Genomic DNA, 12,717 nt, shown 5'->3' with positions numbered 1-12,717 from the left:
TCGAGCCGTACCTTGAGAGCGGCGCCTTTGTTCTCAGCGTGATGCGAAGAGGGCAGTACACTCCGGGGGGGAGTCGCGTACCAACCACTCTACGCACCATAGCCTGCCCTCAGCAAGGGTAGGGGGGGCACGCAAAAGGGGTAAGATGCGGAGAGGGGCAAATAACAAGTGTCACAAAGTCCTTCCTTTACGTTGCGAGCTACAGCTTGAGGGGCCTTAGTCGCGGTGCTCGGGCCGGGCAGGGGGGCACAGGCTTGCCAAAGTACGTGCCAATTTTGAGAGGTGCACACTTTTCTCGGCGTCAGCTTCACGGGGAGAATGGCAGTTCTCAAGGGGGGTGAAGTCCACTGGTCCTGGGATTTCGTTGAGGGGGCAAGCTCAGCACAAGTCCTTGGAGACCTTAAACAGCACAAGTTGAAGCAAAGTTTATCAGCAATCTTTCTCCTCTCCTTCAGCAGCAAGGCAACCACTGCAGGCCAATCCCCCAGGTCAGGGACAGTACTCCTCCTACAGCTTTCCCGGTTCCTTCCCCTCAGGCAGAGGTTCGTCTTGTAGCAGGATCTAGTTTCTTAGGAGCAGGGCTCCTACATTTATACTACATTTCTTTTGTTCTCCCAGGCCAGGGGGGCCCTTGCCTAGTTCAGTCCAGTTCTGGAGCACTTTGTTGATGCGATGCAGGCTTCTTCATTCAGGGTGCAGGGCAGAGTCATCAGACGCTCCACAGGGGGCGGAGCCGGCATTGTGGTGGCAGAGCACAGTCCTATTCAGAGTCCAGGTGTACTTCTCCCAATGATCTACCTGTCAATCGTCCTATTTACCACCAGGCTACCTAGCCCTGCCCATCTGGGTTTCCCCAGCCCTGTCACTCACGCAAGCCAGACAGCAGATACACATCACGCAGAGGCGGCTGAAATGGTTAGGCAAGCAAAGGCCAACTTTCTAAAAGTGGCATTTGCAAACGCAGAATATTAAAATAAACCTTACTAAAAGATGTACCTTATTATTCTGAGTTCAGGCATATCAAACTCGATTTTCTACCATGTTCCCTGGGCCTGTTAGGATCATAGGATGTTACAATCTTAACAGCCCATGCTGGCCTATGAGAACAGGGTAGCCTTACAATAGTGAAACACGAAAATGGCTGTAATTCACTATTAGGACATGCCACACACATCAGGGTTTGTCCTACCTTATGCTTACAATGCACCCTACCCTTGGGCCTACCATAGGGGTGACTAATATGAAATTAAGGGAAGGTTTAGGGACTGGCAAGTGTGTGCACTTGCCAGTCAGCATGACAGTACCAGCCTGCACGCAGGTTCTGCAATGGCAGACCTAGACACATTTTACCAGGCCGCTTCTGTGGGTGGCACAACCAGTGCTGCAAGCCCACCAGCAGCATTTGTATTTACAAGCCCTGGGAACTCCTGGTGCACTTTACTGGGGTCTGACAGTAAACCAAATAAGCCAATCATGGAATCCGACCAACATATACATTTTATAAATGGAGCACTTGCACTGTGGCACTGGTTGGCAGTGGCACAGTGCTCTGAGCAGCTAACACCAGCAAAACACATGAGGCACAGCGACAAAAAGTGGAAGGGAGACTCAGGTTTAACAGGGGTCTTGCTGGGTATGGTGTTTCAGGGTTTAGGGCAGTGCAGTGGTATTCTTGCAGTGTAGGGGGTCTTGCTGGGGGTGGTGTTTCAGGATTTAGGGCAGTGCAGTGGTGTTCGGGCATTGTAGGGGGTCATGCAGAGGGTGGTGTTTCAGGATTTAGGGCAGTGCAGTGGTGTTTGGGCAGTGTAGGGGGTCGTGCAGGGGGGTGGTGTTTCAGGAATTAGGACAGTGCAGTGCTGTTCAGGCAGTGTAGGGGTCATGCAGGGGGTTGTACAGGGGGTGGTGTTTCAGGGTTTAGGGCATTGCAGTGGTGTTCAGGCAGTGTAGGGAGTCATGCAGGGGGTAGTGTTTTAGGGTTTAGGGTAGTGCAGTGATGTTTGTGTAGTGTAGGGGGTCGTGCTGGGGGTAGTGTTTTAGGGTTTAGGGTAGTGCAGCGGTGTTTGAATAGTGTAGTGAGTCATGTTTAAGGGATTAGGGTAGTGCAGTGGTCTTTGGGTAGTATAGGGGATCGAGAGGGGGTAGTGTTTTACGGTTTAGGGTAGTGCAGTTGTCTTTGGGTAGTGTAGGGGGTCTTGCAGGGGTAGTGTTTTAGGGTTTAGGGTAGTGCATTGTTCTTTGGGTAGTGTAGGGTGTCTTGCGGCGGGTAGTGTTTTAGCGTTTAGGGTAGTGCAGTGGTGTTTGGGTAGAGTAGGGGGTCATGCTGGGGGTAGTGTTTTAGGGTAGTGCAGTGGTGTTTGGGTAGTGTAGGGGGTCGTGCTGGGGGTCATGCTGGGGGTAGTGTTTTAGGGTTTAGGGTAGTGCATTTGTGTTTGGGTAGTGAAGGAGGTCATGTTGGGGTAGTGTTTTAGGGTTTAGAGCAGTGCAGTGGTGTTTGTATAGTATAGGGAATTGTACTGAGGGTAGTGTTTTAGGGTTTAAGGCACTGCCATGGTGTTTGTGTAGTGTAGGGGGTCATGCTGCGGGTAGTGTTTTGGGGTTTAGGCCAGTGCAGTAGTATTTCTGTAGTGCAGGAGGTCTTGCTGTGGGTAGTGTTTTAGGGTTTAGGGCAGTGCAGTGGTGTTCAGGTAGTGTAGGAGGTTGTGCTGGGGTAGTGTTTTAGGGTTTAGGGCAGTGCAGTGGTGTTCAGGTAGTGTAGGGAGTCATTCTGGGGGTAGTGTTTTAGGGTTTAGGGTAGTGCAGCGGTGTTCGGGCAGTGTAGGGGGTCATGCTGGGGGTGGTGTTTTAGGGTTTAGGGCAGTGCAGTGGTGTTTGGGCAGTGTAGGGGGTTGTGCAGGGGGTGGTGTTTCAGGGTTTTGGGGCAGTGCAGTGTTGTTCGGGCAGTATAGGGGGTGGTGTTTCAGGGCATTGGTGTTCGGGCAGTGTAGGGGGTCTTGATGGGGGTAGTATTAGAGGGTTTAGGGCAGTGCAGTGGTGTTCGGGCAGTGTAGGGGGTCGTGCTGGCGGTGGTGTTTCAGGGTTTAGGGCAGTGCAGTGGTGTTCGGGCAGTGTAGGGGGTCGTGCAGGTGGGTGTTTCCAGGTTTAGGGTAGTGCTGTGGTGTTCGTGCAGTGTAGGAGGTCGTGCGGGGGATGGTGTTTCAGGGTTTTGGGCAGTGCAGTGGTGTTCGGGCAGTGTAGGTGGTAATGCTAGGGGTAGTGTTTCAGGGTTTAGGGCAGTGCAGTAGTGTTTGGGCACTCTGGGGTGTCATGCTGGGGGTGGTGTTTCAGGGTTTCGGGCAGTGCAGTGGTGTTCGGGCAGTGTAGGGGGTCATACTGAGGGTGGTGTTGTAGGGTTTAGGGCAGTACCGTGGTGTTCGGGCAGTGTAGGGGGTCATGCAGGGGATAGTGTTTCAGGGTTGTGGGCAGTGCAGTGGTGTTCGGGCAGAGTAGGGGGTCGTGCTGGGGACAATATTTCAAGGTTTAGGGCAGTGATGTTTGGGCATTGTAAGGGGTCTTGCTGGGGGTGGTGTTTCAGGGTTTAGGGCAGTGCAGTTGTGTTTGGGCATTGTAGGGGTCTTGCTGGGGTTGGTTTTTCAGGGTTTAGGGCAGTGCAGTGGTGTTCGGGCAGCGTAGGGGGTCTTGCTGGGGGTGGTGTTTCAAGGTTTAGGGCACTGCAGTGGTGTTCAGGCAGTGTAGGGTGTCGTGTGGGGGCTGGTGTTTCAGGGTTTAGGTCAGTGCAGTGGTGTTTGGGCAATGTAGGGGTCGTGCGGGGGTAGTGTTTCAGGGTTTAGGTCAGTGCAGTGGTGTTCTGGCATTGTAGGGGGTCATGGGGGTGGTGTTTCAGGGTTTAGAGCAGTGCAGCTGTGTTTGGGCAGTGTAGGGGGTCATGCAGGGGGAGGAGTTTCAGGTTTTAGTGCAGTGCAGTGGTGTTCAACAGTGTAGGGGGTTGTGCAGGGGGCTGGTGTTTCAGGGTTTAGGGCAGTGCAGTGGTGTTCGGGGAGTGTAGGGGGTCATGCAGGGGTTGTTGTTTCAGGGTTTAGGGCAGTGCAATGGTGTTCGGGCAGTGTAGGGGGTCGTGCATGTGGATGTTTCCAGGTTTAGGGTAGTGCTGTGGTGTTCGTGCAGTGTAGGAGGTCGTGCGGGGATGGTGTTTCAGGGTTTAGGGCAGTGCAGTGGTGTTCGTGCAGTGTAGGTGGTAATGCTGGGGGTGGTGTTTCAGGGTTCTGGGCAGTGCAGTGGTGTTCGGGCAGTGTAGGGGGTCATACTGAGGGTGGTGTTGTAGGGTTTAGGGCAGTACCGTGGTGTTCGGGCAGTGTAGGGGGTCATGCAGGGGGTGGTGTTTCAGGGTTGTGGGCAGTGCAGTGGTGTTCGGGCAGAGTAGGGGGTCTTGCTGGGGGTAATATTTCAAGGTTTAGGGCAGTGATGTTTGGGCATTGTAAGGGGTCTTGCTGGGGGTGGTGTTTCAGGGTTTAGGGCAGTGCAGTTGTGTTTGGGCATTGTAGGGGGTCTTGCTGGGGTTGGTGTTCCAGGGTTTAGGGCAGTGCAGTGGTGTTTGGGCAGTTTAGGGGGTCTTGCTGGGGGTGGTGTGTCAAGGTTTAGGGCACTGCAGTGGTGTTCAGGCAGTGTAGGGTGTCGTGTGGGGGCTGGTGTTTCAGGGATTAGGTCAGTGCAGTGGTGTTTGGGCAATGTAGGGGTCGTGCGGGGGTGGTGTTTCAGGGTTTAGGTCAGTGCAGTGGTGTTCGGGCATTGTAGGGGGTCATGGGGGGTGGTGTTTCAGGGTTTAGAGCAGTGCAGCTGTGTTTGGGCAGTGTAGGGGGTCATGCAGGGGGAGGAGTTTCAGGTTTTAGTGCAGTGCAGTGGTGTTCGGTAGTGTAGGGGGTTGTGCAGGGGGGTGGTGTTTCAGGGTTTAGGGCAGTGCAGTGGTGTTCGGGGAGTGTAGGGGGTCATTCAGGGGATGGTGTTTCAGGGTTGTGGGCAGTGCAGTGGTGATTGGGCAGTATAGGGGGTCTTGCTTGGGGTAATGTTTCAGGGTTTAGGGCACTGATGTTCAGGCATTGTAGGGGGTCTTGCTGGGGGTGGTGTTTCAGGGTTTAGGACAGTGCAGTGGTGTTTGGGCAGTGGAGGGGGTCTTGCTGGGGGTGGTGTTTTAGGGTTTAGGGCAGTGCAGTAGTGTTCGGGCAGTGTAGGGGGTCGTGCTGGCGGTGGTGTTTCAGGGTTTAGGGCAGTGCAGTGGTGTTCGGGCAGTGTAGGGGGTCGTGCAGGTGGGTGTTTCAGGGTTTAGGGTAGTGCTGTGGTGTTCGTGCAGTGTAGGAGGTCGTGCGGGGGATGGTGTTTCAGGGTGTAGGTCAGTGCAGTGGTGTTCGGGCAGTGTAGGTGGTAATGCTAGGGGTGGTGTTTCAGGGTTTAGGGCAGTGCAGTAGTGTTCGGGCACTCTAGGGGGTTATGCTGGAGGTGGTGTTTCAGGGTTTTGGGCAGTGCAGTGGTGTTCGGGCAGTGTAGGGGATCATACTGAGGGTGGTGTTGTAGGGTTTAGGGCAGTACCGTGGTGTTCGGACAGTGTAGGGGGTCATGCAGGGGGTTGTGTTTCAGGGTTGTGGGCAGTGTAGTGGTGTTCGGGCAGAGTACGGGGTCTTGCTGGGGGTAATATTTCAAGGTTTAGGGCAGTGATGTTTGGGCATTGTAAGGGGTCTTGCTGGGGGTGGTGCTTCAGGGTTTAGGGCAGTGCAGTGGTGTTTGGGCAGTGTAGGGGGTCATACTGGGGGAATTGTTTTAGGTTTAAGAGCAGTGCAGTGGTTTTTGTGCAGTGTAGGGGGTCGTGGTGGGTAGTGTTTTAGGGTTTAGGGCAGTGCAGTGGTGTTTGTGCAGTCTAGGGGTTCGTGCTGGGGTAGTGTTTTAGGGTTTAGGGCAGTGCATTCGTGTTTGTGTAGTGTGCAATACATGCGCTGCGTCGCTAGGCGAAACCTAAAAAGCATTGCACCAAGATGGCTGCCAACACTTCCTGGATTGAAGTGTTGGCAGCCAATTATAGCCAAGCTTGTGCCAAGCACTACCTTTTTGCCAACTTTGGTGTAATTCCGCTCAGCAGTTTTGGCTGTAACCGTGTCTAAAGTTTCCTATGGGAAAAATGATTTTCAACCTCTATTTTTTGAATTTCTCAGAAACTACTGAACGGATTTACACCATTTAAAAAAAGGTCTCTTTCTGAACCAAGGGCTACCTTTTCGCCAAATTTGGTGTAATTCCGTTGAGCAGTTCGGGGTGTAGTCGTGTCTAAAACTTCCTATGGAAATTAACATGGAGAAAACACATTTTGGGACTCCCTTTTTTTCTCGGCCGCCGCTTGGCGAATATCCCCAAAACTTTCAGGATAGGAACTAAACAGAGCGGGACCAACGTTTTGAAACTTTCGCAAAGATTCATCAACCATCGCCAAAGTTATTGGGAAAAGAAAAAACGTTTTTTGAATAGTAACAAGGTCCTAACTAACCCAGAGTGTAATTTGCGTAGTATCGCTACGCGTAGCTACGTGAAGTGCACTTTGCGCTACGCAAGGTGCGCGAACTGCGTAGTGCACTGTGCAAAATGCTGTTCGCACTGATTGCACAGTGCCGGATGCTTGTCCGCACTGTGCAATCATTGCAAACGGCATCTTGCACAGTGCAAGCAGTCGTTTTCTGCTGCTCGAGTAGATTTGTACTCGAGCTGCAGCTTTCTCAACGCGGACTGGTAGTTTCCCATCGCGAGCGGTCACGAGCATACGCGACCACTCGCAATGAGAAACTAGACCTACCCGCGTTGAGAATCTTGCTGGGAGGTTTATTTTTCACGCTCGCGATCGGCAACTTGATGTTGCTGATCGCGAACGAGGATAAAGTCTCGCTGGGATGGGATTTTGCTCGCTTGCGGTCGCCAACTTGACATTAAGGGCCGTGCAGTGGTGTTTTCGACAGTGTAGGGGGTCGTGCTGGTGTAGTGTTTTAGGGTTTACGGAAGTGCAGTGGTGTTCGTGCAGTATAGGGGGTCGTGCTGGGGTAGTGTTTTAGGGGTTAGGGCAGTGCAGTGGTGTTTGTGTAGTTGCAGCGCATGTGCTACGTCCCTAGGCGAGACCTAAAAAGCATTGCACCAAGATGGCTGCCAACACTTCCTGGATTGAAGTGTTGGCAGCCAATTAGAGTCAAGCTCGTGCTTGTGTAGTTAGGTCTGGCCCAGATATATAAAGATTTTTTTCCTTTAATATCTCAAAAACTTCTGAACAGATTTACACTATTTAAAAAAGGTCGCTTTATGAACCAAGCACTACCTTTTTGCCAAATTTGGTGTAATTCCGTTCAGAAGTTTCAGCTGTATCCGTGTCTAAAGATTCCTATGGGGAAATTATTTTTTGACCTCTATTTTTTTTAATTTCTCAGGAACTACTGAACGGATTTACACCATTTAAAAAATAGTTCTCTTTCTGAACCAAGGGCTACCTTTTTGCCAAATTTGGTGTAATTCCGTTAAGCAGTTCAGGCTGTGGTCGTGTCTAAAGTTTCCTATGGGAAATAACATTGAGAAAGCACATTTTGGGACCCCCCTTTTTTCTCAGCCCCCACTTGGCAAATCACCCCAAAGCTTTAAGGATAGGAGCTGACCGGAGCGGGCCACAAGTTTTGAAAATTTTGCAAAGATTCATCAACCGGCGCCATAGTTATTGGGAAAAGAAAAAACGCTTTTCCTATGGCAACTAGGTCCTAACTATAACTATCTACTGGCGACCCAGTGAACCTTTACTCAGTACTCATAGTTAGGATCACATTTCCATAGGGAAAGCATTTTTTGATTTGTTAATATATTAACTATAGCACTATTTGACGAATCTTTACAAAACTTCCCCCAAAAAAGGTTCATGCACTTCAGCACCTTCCTGAAACGATTTGGGGAATGTGTAAAGTGTGGGTGAGAAAAAAGAGGGGTCCAGAACATGTTTTAATCAATACTTTTTTCATAGGAAAATTAGTCACAGCACCATTCAAAATAGCTGAATGGAATAACACCAAACTAGGCAGAAAGCAAGATATTGGTTCACCTATCTTGCTTGTGTCATGTTGTGTAATTCCGTTTAGTTTTTTTAGAGATATTAAGTTTCAAAAAGATTGGTATTTCAGGCAGTTGAAGATATATGGAGCTGACAGATCTCAAGATGAGATCTGATTAGTTGTCAACACATCACCAAGGATGTTTTGGAGTGTTTTTAAGACTCAGGGAATCAGATCCTTGTCATAAAAAAACATATGGTGGGCAGAATCAAGATACTCATCCTCCCTAGGCCTGATAGGGGGGTTCCTAAAATGTCAATTATGTTTTATTGGAACTATGGATCCGCAGAAGATCCGATAAAAAACATGTTGCCCTTCTGCCTTTAGAAATAAAAGCCCCTAGAGGGGCTTGCGCTCAGGGAGAAGTGCAATGAAACTTTTTGGGGAAGATGGTGCACAGCTCCCACACCCTCAAACTTCAAAAGGGCCCTGGGAAACCCACCCTCTAGGGCTGTATTGAGTTAGTAGGAGAAGGGTCTTTGGCCCCTCTCCTTAGGCATCTGAGAGTCTCTTTGACCCCATCTGCCAGGGCTGTATTTATTTAATAGGGGGCCTAAAATAACTATAACTTATGTCCCCTCCATGCGCTGCTAATCACTGTACATATTATATCATTCATGACATTTTCTATGAATTCAATCAGAACATCACTGCAACATCTGACATTACATCATTGATGACAAAAGACTATGCATGGCGGGGTAGCAAGTTCTTTTTACTTTAGTTGCTTGCAATATTTATAACTGGTGAATTTCAGTGGTTTTGTTTATTTATACAATATGTTTAAAATGTCATTTTCACCTAACTATAACATCCCATCAACCTTTGTGTTTTTTGGTGAATATATATCTGAATCAGCCCCAAACAGACATTTACGTAGCAGTAAATATATATTTACAATCCACTGGACAGTTTACAGTAGTTTGGCAAAACATAGAATGCTACACCAAGGAGACTACAGGGAAGGTTTTGAAATGTATGAATTGCCATGATGTCCATGCATACTTCCTTTTAGGCTGTTTTTTGTGTTTGTGTTATGGATGTGATAATTCCACAACAAACTCTTTAAACTTGGTTTACAATTCCTGAACTTCTGTGCTATACAATCTATAAATAGTAAATCTGATGGGTGTTTTATTGATTGTATACAGGTGGCGGAGTGCTCCTGGTTGAAACCCTTTTAAACACGAACAAAAGTGGACCATTAGAAGCACAGATGTGGTCGTTGATGATGCTGCTGATGACAGAGGGCACAGAGAAAACTCCAGAAGAATACAAGAAGCTTCTGACAACATCCGGCTTTAGGAAAATTGAAATCAGGACCACTGGAAAGACCTATAATGCCATATTGGGGATAAAATAAAATAGTCTGCTATTTCATATCTTTAAAAGTAGACCAAGCATGCTGTGTTAGGTCTCGTGGTTTCAATATTATTTTCGCAGCTCATATAATGTCCATTCTTATAGATGGACTATAACCCTCTATCTCCTCTTCTTTTAATTTGCAAAATGCTGTTTCAGTTTTGATTTATCAATAAACTGCCTAATGAGCCCTGATATGTAAAAAGAAATATAAGGGCATAGAGTGATGATCTCAAAATGTGCTTAAGTGGTTTGAAATCAATAAAATTGCAATATCCTAATTACACAGACAACATGGTTAAGGAACTGATAAATGATAAGAATGAGTAAGGACTGCTGAGGAATGACATTTTGGCAAAGATGTTTTATAAACCTTAATAACAAAGCAATGGACAGAATAATAGTTACAGTTGCCATAGAAATTCATCCACAGAGGAACTTAGCATAGGCATGCACATTTCCATCAAAATGAATTAGGAGAGGAGTTATAAGAGGGTTGCAACTGAGAATTTGCCAAAAATGACTGGTTAACTATCCACAAATCTGGTGTCTCACCCACTCTGTTTAGATGTTCTTCCATGGATGGAGATTCGTGGACAGGGGCAACTCAAACTTCACAAGCTGGTGAACTGAGGTGTGTTGCTAATTTTTCCATAGATAGTGGTGGTTAAGCCCTGATCTCACCTCATATGCAGAGCCAGAGTTACCATATTTTTTGATATTGTTAGTAGTGAGTAAGGCCACTACGGCAAAGGTAGGCTTGACTACACCTTTACATATATTTATGGATGTATGTGAGTTTGAGCATTGCTGTGGGGAGGTTTATTGCTTGAGATCAGGATGCTTTGAGGCTTGCTACAGTAAAAAAGGATATTTCTAAAATGGTTCATGAATGAGGATTGTGCTGTGATCTGATTGGTTGACCATACCTGTGTAAATATGGTGTTTTAGAACATTTGAGAGGCTAAGCTAGTCTTTGTGGCGAGTGGGGCAGTGATAGTGGGCATTGCCAATGTGGCAGCTCTGGGGCTCTATGTTCAGTTATTCCAGGCATGGGTGACAGGGAGTGTGATTGTATTGAAAGAGGGGATAACCTTGTTAGTGCAGGAGCTGCCCAACTCAAACCCAGCACCATACAACATGTGGTACTCAAGCTGGACAGTCAGGCAGCAAGCCTTGCTAAATTACTGTGGGTAGATTCCACTAGGCTATCATTGCCAGAATCCTGTCATCACCAGGCATGGAGAAACATGAGGCAGATAAGTATTTTTGCACATGAAACCAAATTACTTGGTAGGGAGTCAGTGGGGGACTCACAGCAAGTCACCGCTAGGTGGTATCAAGCTTTGTGTGAGGGACTGGACATAAAGGGAGGCATAAATATCGCAATGGCAGTCACTAAGAAAACATCCTGTTAAAACACCCTACTATCACAACACATGTTTTTTAGAATACTTTCATTTAATCATTCTGTACATTGCATGAATAAGGTGATGAGTCAGATATATGGAAAGTTGCTAAATGTGACGGTGGAGTGAGAGTGAAAAAATGTGTACAATATGAGAAAACACATACTGTGCGCATAATCAAAGAATGTTTTAAACAGCAGAACATGAATTAGAAGCTAGAACCCTCTAGAAAAATAAATTGGGTGCATTTCTCAAAGTCCGATCATCAATGTAAATGTGGTTAAGACAGAAAAGTAAAATTTTGACCCTTAAAAATTGTTTAAAAGACTCTTCCTGAGGACAGAGATGTAAAGACCCAACCCAAAAGAAACATGAGACAATGCAATTTCAAAAAAGAACCAAATAATCAGTCCCTGAATCTGTTGGCTGACCTTGCTGAGCTCTGATTTGTGACTCACACACACCGGAAACATGATGGTTGAATTGAGGACACCACCGGGCAGTCAGTTATGTCTAAACATGGGACACTGACCATCATCTATACATATATATATATATATAGAGTCACTTGGCTCATGCTTCCCAGTAAAGAAAAAAAATGACCGGGAAGTCACAGGAGGCCCCGCCCCCTTTTACTACCACTCTGTAAACATGCTGCACTTCTGGTTGGGGAATGAAGTCCCTTAGCTGCAGAGGGTCTTTGGGGGGCCAACTTACCCTCCTGCTACCTCCAGTAATTCTCAAACAGTGGGTTGGCTGAGAGGTCTTCGGAGGTGACAACAGTTTTTTTCATTGCTCTGCAAATGTGCCTTCTGGTGCACTGCTGATTGTGGGATGAAGTCCCCTTGTTTTCAGAGGTTCATTGGGGCCAGCAAGCCCTCCTATTACGTCCAGTAATTCCCACACAGTGGGATTGCTCAGAGGTCTTTGGATGCTCCCTTTCTCCACCACTCTGCAAACGCATCTCCTGGTACAATGCTGGTTGGGGGATGAAGTTCCCTTGGATGCTGAGGGTCCTTGGGGCTACAAGCCCCTCTGTTACCTCCAGTAAGTCTGACACAGTGTGATTGCTGAGAGAACATTGGAGATCATGCCCTCTTTCTCCACCACTTTGCAAACATGTCTCATGGGGCACTGCTGGTTGGGGGGTGAAGTCCCCTTATCTATAGATGGTCTTTGGGGTCAATAAACCCTTCTGTTACCTCCAGTAAGTCCCACAGAATGAGATTGCTGAGAGGTTTGCAATGGATTCTGGGTAACAGAACCTGGTGAGAGCCAGTCAAGTCACCCCATCCTGGATTTACCTGGGTGTCTTATTTTGAAAAATGTATAGGTTTGCTAGGTTTCCCTAGGTGCCGGCAGAGCTAGGGTTCAAAATCTACAGCTAGGTACTTTTCAAAAAAAGGGTCAGTTTTCACTGTAAAAATAAAGTGTGTCCACGTTGCCCTTTGAACCAATTCTTGTCATGGGCACCAGCCCTACCCACACAAGTGAGGTACCCTTTTTTATCAGGAGATTTAGAGTAATACAGATTTGTAGAGCAACTATTTATTACCTTTTGACGTTCGATGCTTTTCTGCCTTCCAAATGAAAGACAATGTGTAAAAAAGAAGTCACTTTGAAAAATGTCCTATAATTCTCATCCTAGTGTAGGTACTCACAATTTCGGAAATGTCCAAATAGCTACTGGTTCTAAACTCTATATTTTATTCCAATTTCAGAAATACATAGGTGTCTTTCATATCGATCTTTCCAAATGAATTACTATATACCCGGTACATAATAGAAAAAACATTGCAAGATGCTGCTCAGGTATTTGCTCTGGGTTTGTCGGG

At 47.5% G+C, this 12,717-nt stretch overlaps 1 protein-coding gene across 1 annotated transcript in view; it reads left to right on the top strand.

The window, feature by feature from the left end:
* LOC146805017 (acetylserotonin O-methyltransferase-like) overlaps positions 1 to 9,766 on the top strand; it is a 582,624-nt gene extending 572,858 nt beyond the window's left edge. Inside the window, exon 8 of the mRNA XM_085622166.1 lies at positions 9,263 to 9,766. Within this exon, the coding sequence (XP_085478292.1) occupies positions 9,263 to 9,474 (212 nt within the window). The 3' untranslated portion in view covers positions 9,475 to 9,766. The remainder of the gene's footprint in view (positions 1 to 9,262) is intronic.
* Positions 9,767 to 12,717: the final 2,951 nt, after the last annotated feature.

Source organism: Triturus cristatus, chromosome 8 (assembly GCF_964204655.1).
Source record: "Triturus cristatus chromosome 8, aTriCri1.1, whole genome shotgun sequence".
Taxonomy (NCBI): domain Eukaryota; kingdom Metazoa; phylum Chordata; class Amphibia; order Caudata; family Salamandridae; genus Triturus; species Triturus cristatus.
This window is presented reverse-complemented; position numbering and strand designations above follow the sequence as displayed.